This window comes from Phocoena phocoena, chromosome 21 (genome assembly GCF_963924675.1).
Source record: "Phocoena phocoena chromosome 21, mPhoPho1.1, whole genome shotgun sequence".
Lineage (NCBI taxonomy): Eukaryota > Metazoa > Chordata > Mammalia > Artiodactyla > Phocoenidae > Phocoena > Phocoena phocoena.
In genome coordinates this window covers 17,451,964-17,471,504 of record NC_089239.1, presented here as the reverse complement: position 1 = coordinate 17,471,504, position 19,541 = coordinate 17,451,964, and the positions used below count along the sequence as shown (strand labels likewise).

The following is a 19,541-nucleotide window of genomic DNA, read 5'->3' as shown; positions in this document are numbered from 1 at the left end:
AAGACGACTGAAGGACAGTTGATGAGGAGAAATGGATAAATGGATAAGGTTGGTGAAGTAGTACAGGGCCAGATCCCAGAGCCTCCTGGGTTGGAATTTTGAAAATTAACCATGTGGTGGGTAAAGATGGAAGCTAGGATATAGTTAAAAGGCTACTGCAATAAGTGGATTAAGAAATAATTAGAGCTCATACAAGCGTGGTAGGTATGGTGAGAAATCCTTGGAATCTGGACATATTTGGAAGGAAGAGTCAACAGGATTTTCTGAAAGATTAGTTGTGGGGTATGGCAGGGAAGAAGTGGTAAAGGAAGACTATGAGGTTTTTGACTTGAACATGAGAAGTCAAATGCTATGGGAGAATTAGGCCTGGGGCCTGAGATGGGGAGTCTGTCCTGTACCTGTTCATTTGGAGACACCCAGTAGACTTCCAGGTAGAGGTGCAGCATGAGCTAGTTGGATTTATCAGTCTGGAGTTTACAGGGAAGATCTGGCCCCAAGATAAAATTTAGGACTCAATAATAGTTAGACAGTATTTAACCTTTAAAGCTGGACACCAATTAAGTAAATATAAATAGAGATGACCAAGATCTGAACCCCCTGTTAACACCAAAATAAGTGCAGAAGATAAAAAATGAATGAGCAAAGATGATTAAGAAGTAGCAGTCAAAGAAGTAAGGAAAATCATGAGTGTGGCCTCCTGGAAGACAAGTGATTCTGGATGAAGACATCAGTTCTGTAGATACAGAGAGAGCAGTAATATGAAGGCCCAGAACTAAAAATTGAATTTATCTCCCTGGAAAATATTTGTGCCCTTGATTAGAGCATTTTCAATGGAACAGTGAGGCAAAAGCCTTATGAAAAAATAAGGAAACAATGTAGACAACTGTTTCAAGGAGTTTTGCTCTAAGAGGGATCAGGTAAATAGAACAATATCTGGAAGGGAAAATGGTGTCATGTCCCTTTAGGATGAATAAGGAGATGTTTGCACTGCTAACGAGAATGATTCAGTAATAAAAGAAAAAATTAGGATGACAAAGAAAGAGGGGAGAATTGTTGGAAAACTGTCATTGAATACATGAGATGCGATAAGATCTAGTACACAGTGGGGGTGTTACTCTTAGATAAGAGCAGAAAAGGTTCAAGTAATACAGCAGTACACAGACTCCAAGGGGCTGTGCATAGAATGCAGTGGCGGAAGGAGATCTGGGTACTTAAATGGGATAAAAGCAAATCTTCATTTTCACTATCTTCTAATATACCATTTCCTTCAACTATGAATGTAGTTGACAGATCACAATAGTTTTAGCAGCACCTGTGATTTTCGTTAGTGAGGGAAATGCAAATATCTTCATACTATAACATTTTCATATTATAACAGTAACTATCTCAAAATATTGTTTATATTCAGACTACTTGAAAACTATGGTAGTTATTAGATCCACATGAGGTCTGGTGATTTAATGCATTAATAGGAAATATATATATTCCAATATTATAAATTTTACTTACACGTAAGAGAAAATGCTCAAATTTTAAAATGAGATGTTAAAATTAAATAGCAATAGCTACACTATCTATGGTTTGTTACAGAAGTTTTAAAAAATTCATCTTAATACATGATTTATTCAAAATTCCAAGAAATGGTTCAATAAAAGAAAAGCCGGCTTAAACATGGTGTTTAAACATGAGTCATTTCAAGTAGTGACAGATGTATTTACAGTATTTATTTATAATTACACACAGAGCTGTGGCACTTCTCACAACATACTAAACAAACATAAACTTCTAAGAGGCAAAACGGCCCAGATTTATAGAAACTCTTTTTCTAAGTAAGTATAATTGATATTTCCTGTTTTGATTTTAACAACTGAAATGTCCAGTACTTCACTGCTTTCATTAGTTTGGAAATTTAAATTTTTGTAATTAACTTAACTAGAATTTTATTTATCTATTTACTAAAATATTCATGCAGAAAAGGACATGATTCATAAGGGTACATACAGTTCAATGAATTTTACATGAGCATACCCTTGTAACCAACACTGAGATCAGGAAGTGGAATACAGTTAGAAAAACAGGTGTCCACTGATGCCTCTTCCTAATCATTACCTGCATAACCCTCCAAAGGGGTAAGGATATTTTTTTGAAAATGCTGCATCACAGAGTATGTGTATACCAGGCTTTTGTGGACTAACCAAACATGTCTCAGAAGTTTCAACCAAATTTACACTCCAACTAGCAGTGTTTCAGAGTTCTGGTCCATTCACATCCATACCAACAACTGGCATTATCTCTGCATGTGTGTGTGTGTATGTTCATCTTGGCTATCCTGGTAGAGGTGTGGCAGGCCATACTATAGTTTTTGTTTGTTTGTTTTTTTTTGTTGGCTGCATTGGATCTTCGTTGCTGTGCATGGGCTTTCTCTAGTTGTAGCGAGCAGGGGCTCCTCGTTGTGGTGTGTGGCTTCTCACTGCAGTGGCCTCTTGTTGCAGAGCACGAGCTCTCTAGGCATGTGGGCTTCAGTAGTTGCAGCTTGCAGGCTCTAGAGCACAAGCTTAGTAGTTGTGGCGCACGGGCTTAGTTGCTCTGTGGCATGTGGGATCTTCCCAGACCAGGGCTTGAATCCGTGTCCCCTGAAATAGGCAGGCGGATTCTTAACCACTGTGCCACCAGGGAAGCCCTATACTGCAGTTTTATTTCAGAATATCCAGATGATTGACAAAGTTGAATATGTTTTCATACGTTTACTGAAATTTGAACGTTTTGGTAAAGTACCCAGCAAGTCTTTACTCCTCTTTAAAATGTGATTATCTGACTTTTGCTTATTGTTTTCTAAAAGTTCTTTATATATATAAAATAAGTAAGTATACACATAGCAAATAATCTTTACCAAGCTTGTGACTTGCCTTCCTTTTCATTTTCTTAATGATATCTTTTGGCAAACAGAAGTTCTTAATTCACTGAAGTTCAGTTTACCAGTTATTTCTTCCATTATGGTCTGTTTCAAGAAATCTTTGCCAATCCAGCAATCATAAAGATAAATACCTATGTTTTCTTCTAAAAGTGTTAATGTTTACATCTCACACTTAGATGCACAACACACTGAGATTCACGATTCACCTTTTATTTTATCTGAGCTGTAACTGACATACAACATTATATTCGTTTCAGGTGTACAACATAATGGTTTGATATCTGTATATATGGGGAAATGATGACCATAGTAAGTCTAGTTTAACATGTGTCATCATACATATTTATAGACTATCTTTCTTGTGATGAGAACATTGAAGATCTATTCTCTTAACAACTTTGAAATATGCAGTACAGTACTGACTATAGTTGCCATGTTGTACATTACATCCCCAATAGTCATTTACTTTATAACTGAAGTTTGTACCTTTTGAAACCCTGTGCCCATTTCACCTACTTGCACGACGCACCCCCCCCTTTGGTTTTGTTGGGGGTTTTTTTTTTGGGGGGGTTGCTCTTTTTGTTTTTGTCTTAGATTCCACATGTAAGCCTTTCTTCACTTGGTATTGGGTTGGCCAAAAAATTCGTTTGGTTTTAAGCACACATTCTTCAGTTTCACCAAGAACTTTACTGAACGACGTATTCACTAACCGAACGAACTTTCTGGCCAACCCAATATAATAATGCCTTCAAGGTCCACTTATGTTGTCACAAATGGCAAGATTTAATTTTTTAATGGTTGAATAATATTCATTGTATTTACCACAATGTCTTTATCCATTCATTGATGGACACTTAGACTGTTTCCATATCTTGGCTATTGTAAATAATGCTGCAATGAACATGGAGGTACATATATATTAGTTTTTTTGTTTTCTTCTGATAAATATCTAGAAGAATTGCTAGATCATATAGTAGTTCTACTTTAATTTTTTAAGGAACCTCCATATTGCTATTCCACAGTGGCTGTACCAATTTACATTCTCACCAGTAGTACATGAGGGTTCCCTTTTCTCCACATCTTCTCCAACACTTGTTATTTCTTGACATTTTAATAATAGCTATTCTTATAGGTGTGAAGTGACATTTCATGGTGGTTTTTATTTGCATTTCTCTGATGATCAATAATACTGAGCATCTTTTCACATGTACCTGCACCATCTGTTTCTCTTTAGAAAAATGTCTATTCAGATCCTCTGCTTATTTTTTAATTGACTTGTTTGTTGTTTTTACTACTGAGTTGTATGAGTTCTTTATATATCCTGGATATCAACCCCTTATCAAATACATGATTTGCAAATAGTTTCTTCCATTCAGGTTGCCTTTTCATTTTGTCGACCTTTGCTAGGCAGAAGCTTTTTAGTTTGATGTAGTCCCACTTGTTTATTTTTGCTTGTTTTGCCTTGGTTTTTGATGTCAAATACAAAAACTTATCACCAAGAACAACATCAAAGAGCTTACCACCTAGGTTTTCTCCTGGGAGTTTTATCGTTTCAGGTCTTACATTCAACTCTTTTATCCATTTTGAGTTAATTTCTGTGTACAGGGTAAGGGTAGGGGTCAAGTTTTATTCCTTTGCATGTGGCTGTCCAGTTTTCCCAATACCATTTATTGAAGAGACTGTCCTTCCCCAATGTATATTCTTGGCTACTTTGTCATAAATTAATTGACCACATATGTGTGTGTTTATTTCAGGGCTCTCTATTCTGTTCCATTGATCTGTATGTCCATTTTTATTCCAATGCCATTATATTTTGATTACTACAGCTTTGTAGTAAAGTTTGAAATCAGGGAGCGTGATGCCTCCAACTTTGTTTTTAAGATTGATTTTGCTATTCAGGGTCTTTTATGGAACCATACAAACTTTAGGATTTCTTCTATTTCTGTGAATTTTGATAGGGATGGCACTGAATTTGTACATTGCTTTGGGTAGTATAATATTTGGTAGTTATGGCACTGAATTTGTACATTGCTTTGGGTAGTATAATATTTGGTAGTTAATGTTAACAATACTAGTTCTGCCAATCCATAAGCATGATATAACTTTCCATTTATTTGTATCATCTTCAATTTCTTTCATCAATATCTTAATAGGTTTTGGTGTACAGTTCTCTCAACTGCTTGGTTAAACTTATTCCTAGGTATTTTATTCTTTTTGATGAATTGTAAATGGAATTGGTTTTTTAATTTCTCTTTCTGATAGTTTGATATTAGTATATGGAAATGCCACATAGTTCTATATATTGATTTTTTTTAGCCTGCAACTTTATTGAATTCATTTACTAATTGTAGTAGTTTTTTGGTGGAGTCTTCAGGGTTTTCTATACAGTATTATGTTATCTGAAAATAGTGATGGTTTTACTTCTTCCTTTCTGATTTGGATGTCCTTTATTTCTTTTTCTTGCTTAATTGCTCTGGCTAGGACTTTGAATATGTCAAATAAAAGTGGTGAGAGTGGACATCCTTGCTTTCTTCCTGATCTTAGAGGAAAAGCATTCAGCTTTTCACCACTGAGTACCATGTCAGCTGTGGGCTTGTCATGTAGGGCCTTTATTATGTTCCCTCTATTGAGAAATCTTATGATAAATGGAGTATAGAAGCTAGGTGGTCACTCCATGTACTGGATCTTCACATTGAGGCTTACTGGTGACTTTATAATAAGCAAAAAACTCAGACCACTACATTCAAATGCAAAAAAAAAAAAAGGCAGGTCCATCTATCTATGAGTAATTTTAAAATGTTCTTCAAGTTTAGTGAGAACATTATCTATCCTCCTGAAGGAAAAATTAAGAAAAATACACCCTAAGAAGATATTAATTCATTATATTGTTGCCATACTCCTGACCCAAACTATAATACACAGAAATAACGGACATACCTATCTTCAAATGGGCAAATGATTCAATTGCCTGATGGGAAAAACTTCTTATTCAAACAAATATTATCAGCAATTATTTGCTTTTCACTTGGAAAGAGAACAAAATAATACGCCACAGAGATCGTACCTTTATGTGATATTACAAAGTACATAATTTTATTCAAGAAAAACTTGAAAGAAAAAGGAGCTTATTCCACTCTATTTGAAGTCAGAGCTGCCCTGACTTCAGAGCACTCACAAAACAATACATTTCTACTGATACACCATAATGTATAGACACCAAAGAACCTTTCAGGAATTGTGAAAATTGTGTAATAATATATATTAGTTTTTCATAAAACTAACCTAATTAAACTGATATAATTTCTTTGAGACAGAAGAAACATTAAGGTATGTGAATCATCCTATAATGCAGAGCATCAGTGTTAAAAGGCAGAAAACAGCTTCTATCCTACTGAGATTTACTGTAATAATAAGGTTTGGGTTATTAGACCTTTTAAATGATGTTTTATCTTTCATGGTTTTACTCGCAGATTCTTAGGATGTTTTTCTTTGTGTTTTTAATGAATGTAACTACTCCTCACACTCATATTTCCGGTTTGAAATGACAGCCATCTCTGAAGAGAGCATTAGCCTTCCATGAAGCTCTGCATTTAAGGGCTACAAAACATAACATTTTAACTCATTTTGATATTCCTAGTCAACATTTCTTCCTGAAGACCATAAACTATATATCTATCCTACACTCCCTGAAGTTATGTACTGGTGTAGTTCAATACTTTACTCAACCATTCTGCTTTAAACTCACCATGAAGCACGTACTGTGTATGCTTATTGTCCACCATCCTCCATCTTTAGGGGGTGGAGGAAGTTTGGAAAGCCAAGTTAAACCAAAACAGAACCAATGTATATTCAGCTCCATAAGCAATCATCAGTACCTATTACATAGTAGTTGACAAGCACTTTTCCCCTTAGGAAGCATGAGACCAGGAAGTACTTACGAATACTCCTACCTATTTTTTTTTTTTTTAAACTCAAAACAGGAAGCTCCAATATCTATGTATGTTTCAACATTTCCATATGTTACCTCCCCTGTGCCATTGCAAGCTTTGTCTCTATCCTACACCTAAAGCACTATAAATAGCCTTCTCTCCCAGTATACACTTCATTCTTAATCCTGTGAGTCATAAACAATAATATGAATATGATAATGAAAAAGAAAAAAATTACCAGCCACAGAATACAGTCTAAGTAATCCCAGAAGTACTTCTGCACAGGTTCAGTGGTAAGACACAACTGCTAATTGGAGGTAGACTTGTTCTTTACTAAGAAGTGAGCATGTGGCTAGAAATTCTCTACCGAATTGTTTTTCTCATTATTTTCCTTTTGCATATAATTGTTTTCATTACAGAAGTGGTCTGCTGTTGTATAGTTCATTACCATTTTTATTTTAGGGGCTTTCATCAGAGTTTCTACAAATCAGATGACAAGACTTTGCCAAAAATTATTTTAAAATATATTCTCATTTCCAAAGGAAAATGGGATATTGGTTGCTTTTAATAGATGTTTAGGAATCTGAATAAATGGTTCAGCATTTTGGATAGCCTCTTAACTTTGTAAGGCTATCCCAAGAATAGGATTTAAAAAAAGACTGGAATTGAACAAATCCAGTTTTTCACTTAAAAAATCCAGTTTTTCACTTAAAATAGTTTTTCTTTATAAACAAAAATCAAGTTTGGGGTGGTAATGGTGACTATCAGACAGAAAATGGTAAAGGAGATTCAAATTATTTATCTGACCTCATTGTTTAAGTGACTCGAATAGTTTCATAAGCCATCAGCAGATAAGAAAAAAACCCCACAAATGACATTTTATATTCAGAGTAGTTTTCAAATGTATTGTTTGAAAACATGTCTGTTCTCTGCATCCTGTTACTGACTTCTGAAAGGCTGCCACTGGGGAGCAGATATACCTGCCCAGGTTTCCTTCTCAAGTATGTGTTTGTGAATGTTAGAATATCTTCTGTTATGCCAAGCACATTAGCTTTCAAGGATTCAAAGAAGAAAAACAAATCTCATGATGTAGCAGAGGTGCAAGAAAATTGATTAGGCATTTATCTACAGTCCTAATGGCTCACTGCATGCCCTGGGTTAAACATCCGGCGTACGAGACACGTGCCCAGATTTAGAGAACCCAGCACTATGAAAAGAATACAGAACTTGAAGCCAGACACACACACAGAATCAAATCCCAGTTAACCATTTTCTAGCTGTGTGAGCTTCTGCAAATTGAGTTTACTGAATCTTAGTTTCCTTGTTTGAGGATAATACAAATTCCTTTTCATAGTTATTGTAGGGAATAAGCATATAAAACATACCCCAAAAGAAGGAAGCGATGCAGTAAACGGTAATGCCTGTTATTACTAACTTTCAACAGTAATTCTGGGGCTCTTCTCAAGGAGAGAGAATAATAAAGGCATGCTAATGTCATCTGAGTCCACTTCAGCCACAGGATTACATCTTAAGTAGACAGTTTTTTAGTAGACTGAAACAGTGACAAAATTTGATATATTGATGTTGAAATACTAAAGGAGTTTTAACTTTCCAACAACACTTTGAAAGAAGTGCTGTATTTTTACCAAGAAACTGGGTAGTTTTACTGAATGAAGCAACCTGAGCAAAACCCAAAACGCTTTGAAACTTAATGACTGTGGTGACTGAGATCATCCATAGTATCCAGTTATACTAAACAGAGTATAAACTAATTAATCTCTTTTAACTCAATTATCAAAAAGTGAGAAAATATTAAGACACTTTCCTTGAAAACTCTTATCTTCCTTACTCTAAAAAATCCAAACTTCAAATTTGTACTTCTCTATCTACCACAAAGCCATAGAGGTTCTCTGTGAATTTCTAGACTCTAGCTATTATTGCAGATGATGGTGCTTTAAGGTGATTTGCTTGGGCTGCTTATTAGTCTATCCTATCACATCCAACTCAGTCATAAACACCACTAATTCTTGGTTGAAAAGAAAAATGGAAGGATGAAGGGCTATTGCAAGAAGGCAAAAGGAACAACTGACACTTAGCATATACATTTGTATGCATATATATTAAAGTTTCCTCTTTTGTTACTTTTATTTTTAAGTACCATTACTTTTCTTCTTCCTATTGGGAAAGAGACTATATTTTCAATTATCTATTGAAATTGTTTACTAATGATTTTGGGGGACTGACTTTGAATTCAGAAAACTGTTCAACTCTAGTATTAATTTCATTATTGGTTCTCCATAAATTGTGATGAAATTTCCATATGGACAATCATACCATAGGCAAATCATATCTTAGGTAAATCTCTTTTTTTACACTTTTTTGTTCCCTGTATTTCTTTTTCTGTTCTTAGGCTTTGACTAAGACCACTAGTAAAATGATGAAAAGCAGGTGATTGTAGGCATCATTTTAAGTTATCACTACTAAAATATTTGCTAGAGATTTTAAGATACCCTTAACCTAATTAAGAAAGTTCACTTTCTTAATTCATCATGAATTAGCTAAATTTGGTTGGTAACACATTTTCAAAAAACTTTTTGCTTCTATGTTCATAAGCAGCATTTGCCATATACCATGGCATACCCTGAAGGTGGTGAAAGTAAGCCTTTGTGACAGCTACTGGCACGTGCAGAAAGCCAGTCAACTCTGCAGGACAAACTAGAGCATTCAGCAACACCCTAGGGAAAGTGAGCAAATGGGAGGCTATCAGCACCCAACCTAGCTTTACAAGATTGAGAGAAAGGATACAATCTTGAGTATGCCCACAAGACGGAACAGGCTTATCCACAGAAAAGATCCGAGAAAGCCTCAGAGTCCCTAACATGACTGAAGAAAGGAATTTCTCTCCCAAAGCCACCTAATTTTGGAAGAGGTACACTTCTTCAAATATGAAGAAAGCAATGCAAGACTTCAATTTCAAGGAACATGACACCATCAAAGGAGTACAATTTTCCAGTGACCAACTAATAAAGAATTCAAAATAGTTGTTTTGTCAATGAGCTACAAGAAAACACACAAAGATAATTCCATAAAATCAGAAAAATAATACATGAACAAAATGAGAAGTTTAACAGAGAGATAGGAATCAAATAGAAATTTGGGAGCTGAAGAATATGACAAATAAAATGAAAAAATGCCATAGAGAATATCAACATCAGATTGGATCAAGTGGAAGAAAGAATCTGTAAAGATCACTTGAAATTATCCAGTCAGGGGGAACAGAGAAAAGAATAGAAAAGAGTGACAAAAACCTACCTAAACTATGGGATATCTCTATGGGATATCTCTAAAAGGAAATATCTGTGCATTACTGGAGTCCCAGGAGAAAAGAAGAAAGGGGCAGAAAGTTTAAGAAATAATGCCTGATGAAAAGAACCCCCAAAACAGAATTAAATCTGAATTTTCACAATTAGGAATCAAATACAACTGTCACTGAACAATATATTTTTAAAAATACGTATACATATGGATAATTTACATAAAGGTCTTTATAAACATAGGAAAAAGTCAAAGGATTGCTGTGCTTATTAGAGGTTATCCCTAGGGAATGTCCCTTCCTGGTGTAATTAAAATTGAGGGGAAAAAAAAGATAGTTTTTAACAGCAGTAAAGTTACTAAAAAGTAGACTTATTTTCAAAACTACTCTCTCTAAGCATATTTGCTAAACACAATCACGTGAACAATCCTGCCCTAATTTATTTTCTCCACTTTGCAAAATACTGTTCTCCCAGCATAGTACCACCAAATTTCAACCCTAAATCATCTTCTCCAAGATACACCCCCTTAAGACTATCAGTGTATTTCTCAGCAGAAACCTTGCAAGCCAGGAGACAGTGAAAAGAAGCATTAAAAATGCTACAAGAAAAAAAAAATGCCAACCAAGAGAACTTTACCTGGCAAAGTTGTCCTTCAGGGATGAAGGATAGATAAAAACTTTCCCAGACAAACAAAAGGTAAGAAGTTCATCACCAATCGATTTGCCTTACAAGAAATACTGAAAAACATTCTTCATGCTAAACACACTGGTAAAGGCAAGTATATAGTCAAATTCAGAATACTCTAAAACTGTAATATGGTACTAGAAAACAGTTAATAAGATAACATTAGTAAATCCTTATCTATCAAAAGTTACTTTAAATATAAATGAATTTATCCAAACAAAAGGCACAGAGTGAACAAATGGATAAAAAAGAAAGACATAACTATATGCTGCCCTCAAGAATCTCACTTCAGCTTCAAGGAGACAAATACTTTCAAAAAAGGGGATGGAAAAAGATATTTCACACAAGTGGAAACCAAAAGAAAAAACAGAGTAGCTATGCACTCATCAAACAAAATAGACATGAAGGAAAAAATGATTGCAAGTGACAAGGTAAATGAATAAAATAAAAAATGAAAGAGGAGACATTAAACTCAAACTACAGAAATACAAAGGATTATAAGAGACTACTATGAACAACTGTATGCCAACAAATTGGATAACCTAGAACAGATAAACCCTTGAAACACAAACCTATCAAGACTGAATCATGAAGAAATAGAAAATTTGAACAGACTTATAACAAGTAAGGAGATTGAATCAATAATTAATGACCTCCTAACAAAGAAAAGCCCAAGACCAGATGGTTTCCCTGGAAAATACTACCACATATTTAAAGAAGAATTAATACCAATCCTTTTCAAACTCTTCCAAAAAATTAAAGAGGGAACACTCCCCAACTCATTGTATGAGGCCAGTATTACACCGATACGAAAAGATAAAGCTACAGATCAATATCCCTGCTGAATATACATGAAAAATTCTCAACAAAGTACAGTAAACCAAATTCAACAGCACATTAAAAGAATCATACACCATTAAAAATTAGGATTTATCCCTGGGATGTAAAGATGATTCAACATCTGCAAATCAATCAATGAGATATATCAATTAACAAAATGAATAAAACTCACATGATCATTGATGTTGATATAGAAAAACCATTTGACAAAATTCCACATCCTTTCAAGATAAAAACTCAATAAATCGGGTATAGAAAGAATGTACAACAACATGATAAAAGCCAGATACAATAAGCTCCCAACTAATATCATGTTCAACTGTGACAGGCTGGAAGCTTTCCCTCTAAGATCAGGAACAAGAAAGGGTGTCCTATCATCAATCTTATTCAACATAGTACTAAAGTACTATCTAGAGCAATTAGGCAAGAAAAAGAAATAGTGGATATTCAAATCAGAAAAGAAGTGAAACTGTGTTTGCAGATGATACGATCTTCCTAAAGACTGCACCAAAAAAGGGTTTGAACTAATCACTGATTTCTTCACTAAAGTTGCAGGATTCAAAATCAACATACAAGGACTTCCCTGGTGGTGCAGTGGTTAAGAATCTGCCTGCCAATGCAGGGGACACAGGTTTGAGCCCTGGTCCAGGGAGATCCCACATGCTGTGGAGCAACTAAGCCCCTGTGCCACTGCTGGGCCCGTGTGCCACGACTACCGAAGCCCACACGCCTAGAGCCCATGCTCCACAACAGAGAAGCCACTGCAATGAGAAGCCTGCGCACCGCAACAAGGATTAGCGAAGAAAGCCCACACGCAGCAATGAAGACCCAACACAGCCAAATAACAAAACAAAATCAGCATACAGAATTCAGTTGCATTTCTACACTAATAATAAATTATCCAAAAAAGAAATTTAAAAATCATTTACAACAGCATCAAAAACAGTTAAATTCTATTCCTAAGCATTTTATTAAGGAGGTGAAAGATCTGTACATGACATTCATGAAAGAAATTAAAGAAAACAAATGGGAAGTATCTTGTGTCCAACTATAGATATCCAACTACCTAGATTGGAAGAATTAATATTGTTAATATGTCCACACTACCCAAAGCCATCTATAGATTCAGTGCAATCACTATCAAAATTCCAATGGCATTTTTCACAGAAATAGAAAAAAACAATACAAAAATTCATATGGAACCACAAAATGATCCCAGATAGCCAAAGCAATCCTAAGAAAAAAAGAAAGTGGGAAGCATCACATTTCCTGAAATCAAACTATATAACATAGCTACAGTAATCAAAACAGTATGGTACCACCATAAAAATCACATAAACCAATGGAATAGAATTGAGAGCTCACAAATAACTAATGTATATGCCATCAATAAATATTTGACAAGAAAGCAAAGAATGTACACATCATGGAAAGGGAAAGGACAGTCCCCTCAATAAACAGTGCTGGGAAAAATGAATATTCACATACAAAATAATGTGAATAACTACTTCCTATCTTATACCACTCACAAAAATCAACTCAAAATGGATTCAAGATTTAAGTATAAGACCTGAAACTGTAAAACTCCTAGAAGAAATATAGGGAAAAAGCTCCCTGACATTAGTCTTCACAGCAATATTTTGAATATGACACCAAAAGCTTTTCATTTTGTTGATGAGCTTTATAGATTCCCTTTACTGCTACTTGAGCCAGAACCACAGATATCTTCTAGATATCTTTGCTCCACATGGCTCACTTTCAACTTTCAAGCTGAACTGAGTTTAAGTCAAGAAAAACCAAAATAGTAAACAAAAAATTATCAACCCTCAACATCTTCTAATTAAATGTCATTTTGAAAGCTGATGTTCTTACCTGATCTACCTGCTGACACTTTTTAAAAACATCAAATACTTGAGCCTTGCATTCTCTCCAGGTTTTATAGTTATATCACCAGGAGGAAAAGGTTGGCATATGTATAATGCCACCTTACCTATAAACAGAGTGTCATTTTTTAAAACCATGATTTCTGTCTTATAACTGAGTAGCAATAATCCTTTACATATTCTGTGACAGCACATAGTCTGCTATTGCATTTTGGTCCAAACTGACAATATCTGTCCTTTGAGGTACTAAATCTGTTTATATTTAAAGTACATAAGTATACTGATATATGACTGATATGATGGTATTTAAGTCTGTCATTTTTTAAATTGTACTGGGTTTCTTGTGTTTTACTCCTCTGTTCCTCCTTTCATTCCTCCTTTGTGTTAATTATATATTTTTAGTATTCCATTTTAATCACTATCTTAGCTTTCCAGCTAATCTCTTTGTATTATGTTTTCAATTGTTCCTCTGAGGATTACAATATGTATCTTAAACTCATCCCAGTCAAGTTAAAGTTGATATTGAACAACATCAGGTAAAATATAGGAACTTTTCAACAACATAGCTCAATTTATCCTTTAACATGCTATTGTCATGCACACACAACAAACCCACCAATCCATCAATGCAGTGTTATATTTTGCTTTAAACAGTCATATGTCTTTAAAATATAAAAAGCAAAGAGAAAAATATTAACCCACTATAATTAGGAAAGCTCCATTTTCTAGTAAGAATTTAAGTCTCTTTGCATAATATAGATATTATGCTACCATTTGTATTATTTTACACCAATATTTTTAATTAGTATAACTTAAATGTCAGATATATCACTGAATATATTTTATTTATATACTGTTCACATTTCCATTTTATTAGCTAATTATTTTTTTTTTAATTTAGCACAATCATAAAGGGAAGAAAAATCCTTTTAGTACAAACTGAAATAGGATCATGTTCACCTGGATTCTCCTAATAGTATCCTAACCAGGTTTCCTGATCCCAGACATACCCTTCAATTGATTGCCCACTGCTACCAAAGTGATCATTCTAAAACATAAATGATGTCACACACTCTAGGAAGCCTGTCATGACCTTCATCACTCAAGATTAGGTGACCTTCCTATGATATTTTGTGCTTACCTCCATCACAGCATGTGTAACATTACACTGTATTTGTCTTCTGATTAGCTTGTATCCCCACGATGAATTACGTACAGGTAGGGTCTATGTCTTACCTTTATACCTCCAGTACCTAATAAACATCAGGAACATAGTAGAGACACAAGAAAAGAGTTGCTGGATAAAAACAACTGAATGAGTACATTTCCAATTGCTTCAGTTTGTAAGAGTCTCCAAACTACTAATTCTTAGTATATTTCTAAATGTATTCAACATACATTCATTTGGCACTTGTAATATGCCAAGTACACAGGGAAAGACATTACATTTTAAAAGTGAAATGAAGAAGGAAGATAGCACAGTCTAGACTAACTGAACTTAAATTATATCACCTTCAGTCCTAAAAAGTTAATTCCTCTCATCCAGACTTGATTGCCATTATAGTAATAATCTGGCTCATTTTGTTAATATTATACAACTTATACCATTACACAAAGAAATGGGGTAAATGTGTTAACATACCAGAGATACCATGGCCCAACCAGTCTTGTTATAGATGAACTCCAAGTTGTTCCTTCTTAAATACAGCAAACCACCCACAAGTGACACTAACAAGGCCAAAGCAATGGTGCCAGAGTAGTTGGGTGGTCTGAAGACACGAATCTGCAAGAATACAATGAAAGTTTTCAAAGTTAAAGAAAAATATTAATCTTTTTCGCTGAACCATATTCTAGTCCTTCCAGTCTTTTAACACAAATAATTCAGAAAGGTGTCACCTTACTTTTCATACCTGGAAATAACATTCCTTTTGCTCTTTATGAGTCAAAAAATACATGCCTTAAAACATCATGGCTATGTAACACGACTTGCTCTTAAGGTGCTTTTAGGTGAATACAGTTAAATATATGCAAAACCTACTTATATTCATCCCAGAGCTGTTCTGGTTCACCCATGGAACATGGAATCATCTGGTAAAAAGTAGAGGTGAGATGGGGGGGTATAATACTTGTATTATTTCAAATTGGAACTTTTTAAAAGGTTTTTTTTAATAGCTTTATTGAGCTATAATCCATATATCATACAATCCACCCTTTGAAAGTGCACGATCCAATTTTTTTTTTTTTAGCATATTCACAGGTATGTGCAACCATCACCACAGTCAGTATCAGAACATTTGAATCACTTCAAAAGGAAATCCCATACCCTTTAGCATTCACTCCCTTATTCCTCTCACCCTCCAACCTTAAGCAACCACTAATAAATCTACTGTCTGTCTCTATACATTTCCCTATTCTGGAATTTCATATAATATGTAGTCTTTTGTAACTGGCTTCTTTCACTTAGCATCATCTTTTCAAGGCTCATCCTTGTTGGAAAATGTGCCACTGCTTCATTCCTTTTTATGGCTGAATATTCCATTGTATGGATATCACATTCTGTTTATCCATTAATCACTTAATCAGTTGATCGGTATTTGGGTTGTTTCCACCTTGTGGCTATTATGAATAATGTTTCCACCTTGTGGCTATTATGAATAATGTGGCTAATATGAATAATGCTGCTATAAACACTCTTGTACCCGTTCTTGTATAGGTGTATGTTTTCATTTCTCTCAGGTATATACCTAGGAGTGGGATTGCTGGGTCACATAGAAACTCTATGTTTAATGGTTTGACGAACTGTCAAACTGTTTACCAAAGTGGCTGCACTATTTTGCATTCCCACCAGTGGTGTATGTGGGTTCGTATTTCTCCACTTACTTGCCGATGCTTATGACATAATTTCTTGATTCTAGCCACCCTAGTGGGTGTGAAGTGGTATCTCACTGTGGGTTTGATTTGCATTTTGCTGATAACTAATGATGTTGAGCATCTTTTTTGTACTTACTGGCCACTTGTATACTTTCCTTGAAGAAGTGTCTATTCACATCCTTTGTCCACTTTTTAATTGGGTGGCCTTTTTATCGGTTATTAAGAGTCCTACATATATACTAGATACAAGTCCCTTATAAGAAAAATGATTTGCAAACACTTCTCCCATTCTTGCGTTGTCTTTTCAGTTTTTGATGGTGACTATCAAAGCACACAGACTACTTTTTTTAAAGTAGCTGTAATTGAAAATCATAAACACAATTTCACAGATCTTGGTTCCAGTAACATTCCCCATGAGAGGAAACCAAGGCTCCTAGGAGAGATGGCTAACTGAGCACGGGGTAGAATAGATGTGTAGATACAAGATGATCCTGAGACATATTATGTGAGAAAGTAAGAAAGTGTTTAAAAGAAAATGATGGAGACATGTTACAAGGACAGGGAAGCCAGCATGAAGGGACACCCACTAGTCAAATCTAGAACAATTCTGGCACCAAAACATTTAGGCACAGTAATAACTTACAAACCACTGGAGGAAAAAAAAAAAAGCAATTCATGAGTCTGTACCAATGAATGAGTAAGTGATAAAGAGGGGAGGACTCTTGCTTACAGTAGAATGCTATGAGCCAACTAGAGATATGGACAAAGTGCTAGAACTGGAACATCATCATTTTGCAACCATCATGATAAAATCTGGATCAGGCAAGGTTCATCAATGGATGCTAAATATTGACAAAATTTTGATGAGGAGTAAGATATTTGCATGATCTTAAGGTGTCTCCACATAGATAGCTTACTAATTAGAAAGTGGCAGGGGGAGAATAGTAATTACATAATGGAGAAATGAAAGACACCATGATAAGATGTTCAAAATTAACATCACCAATGAGGGACAGAGGGCATCATGGGCTATACATGTAGTTAGAACAAAACATGACCTCTGTGGTATTGTGGTCAAGAATGCATTAGCAGAATCCAGTCAAAAAAAAAAAAACATCAGGTAAATCAAATAAGGATCATTCAGTTCAAAAAGTGCAAGAGGATTATATTCTTCAAGATGTCAAAGTTTTAGATAAGTTATGGAAATGTTCCAGGTTAAACAAGGCTAAAGGACAAGTAAATGTAATACCTAACTCTAGGCTGGATCTTGTACTGAAGGTGGGAAAATATTATTAAAGGATAGTATTAGGTCAACTGACAAAGCTAGAATATATACCATAGCTCAAATAGAAATATTATACCAATGTAAATCTGTGAAGGTGATAACCATACCATCTTCATGTATTTCTTAGGGGATGCAATTCACCTTAAAATGGTTCAGAAAAAGACTGTGTGTGGGTGTGTAAGTATGTGTGGAGAGACAGGGTGGGGGAGAGGTAAGAGAATAAGAATGGCAAAGCAAAAGTTTTAAAAAGTCAACATTATGTGAATCCTGATAAAGGGTATACACTGGAACTATTTATACTATTTTCATCTGTGGAACTTTTTAATTTGAAATTATTTATAAATAGATCCACATTTGTTAATATATATCTACTAACAATGCGTAAGTATGATAATAGGTTAGAATCATTTCTGATTAAAATTTAGTATTTCTTATAAAGAATTAATAGTACTTTTCCATATTACCTTTAATATTTTGTACCAAATAAATGATACATTGTAGAGCTGAATATCTGCCAAAACATTTCCAAAAAACTGATGAGTTAGGAAGTAAGTTTAGCCACCGAAATATCATTAATACCTATATTATTTTATTTACAATGACGGTAGTATAATATGAGAGACGTCTTTCTCAACTGAGAATAAATGTGTTTACACCTTATGGTAAAAATCAATGCTTCTGAATTACTTCTAAGGTAAATATAATTTTAAAGTAGCTGGTTATAATTGTTCACTGTAGAACATTCTGGTGACATTAAGCGCTCCACACAGACATGAACTATCATCAACATTTTTGTTCATTTACTTGCTGAATAAACTGTCTATACATCTACACTCATATTTATGCTTTATAAAGACTATTTTTCTAACCTACTTTTTCACTTGTTATACCTTAAGCTTCTTTCTACATCAGATATTCTTGCAAACCACTGTCTAGACTCTGGCACATTTAATTAGTCTCTTATTTTTACACATTTGATTTCTTTACGATTTTTTCCATTAAAATGAACATTTAAAATTTTTTTCCTATGGTTAAGAATTTAAATCATTCCTGATTATATCCTTAAGTTAAATTCCTTAAAGTGGAGTTATTAAGTTAAATTCCACAAAATAAAGACATGACACATGCCATTAGAATAGTTACACCAATTTATAGTCCCAAGCACAGTATATGTCAGTGGCATTTTCTCACATGGCTCATGAAAAAGTGGGTATTATCCCATTTTTATTTGCTCAAAGGATAGTTAAAAATTATACATCTGGCTTTTTAATTAGAATTTCTTTGATTACTAAGACTGCTGAGCAACAGTCAGTATATTTTTTAGCCTGTGAAATTACTTTGTGCCTAGCTTACGTATTCTTTAATGGTTCCCTGATATTTTAAGAGCCATTATTTTAAAAACCATTTAAATTCACCTAACTCAAAGTTGAACTTACAGCTATCAGATGCAGTTTTCCTGAAGCAACGAGAAATGTTCCATAGAGAAATTGAAAAAAACAAAACAAAAAAATCCTGTGGCCTTATTACAATGTTCTACCAAACCACACTAATTAGCCTGTTATTAAAACTGGTAGGGAATATGAACATACATGAACATCCGTTCTGTCAGCAATCCACTTTGCTAGTTGCTCAGCTGCAAATCCAATTCTTTGAAGGTCAAAAGTATCAGCTCTCTTGGGTCTGCCTTTTGGAGGAAAATGCATAAATGTAGGAGCAGAGTTCATGTTGAGCTGTAAAACACGAGATAAAACATACTAAATACAATATCCCACCAATCTTCATATATCCTTCATCTGACATTTTATGGGGTTTTTTCCTGCA

The 19,541-nt window shown here is 34.5% G+C and overlaps 1 protein-coding gene across 2 annotated transcripts in view; it reads right to left on the bottom strand.

The window, feature by feature from the left end:
• The window catches only part of TUSC3 (tumor suppressor candidate 3), a 181,989-nt gene that overhangs the window by 81,171 nt on the left and 81,277 nt on the right, over positions 1-19,541 (bottom strand). For both annotated transcript variants that reach the window (XM_065900082.1, XM_065900081.1), the window contains exons 4-5: positions 19,310-19,450; positions 15,207-15,347 (exon numbers count right to left, since the gene is read on the bottom strand). In XM_065900082.1, the coding sequence (XP_065756154.1) occupies positions 15,207-15,347; positions 19,310-19,450 (282 nt within the window). The remainder of the gene's footprint in view (positions 1-15,206; positions 15,348-19,309; positions 19,451-19,541) is intronic.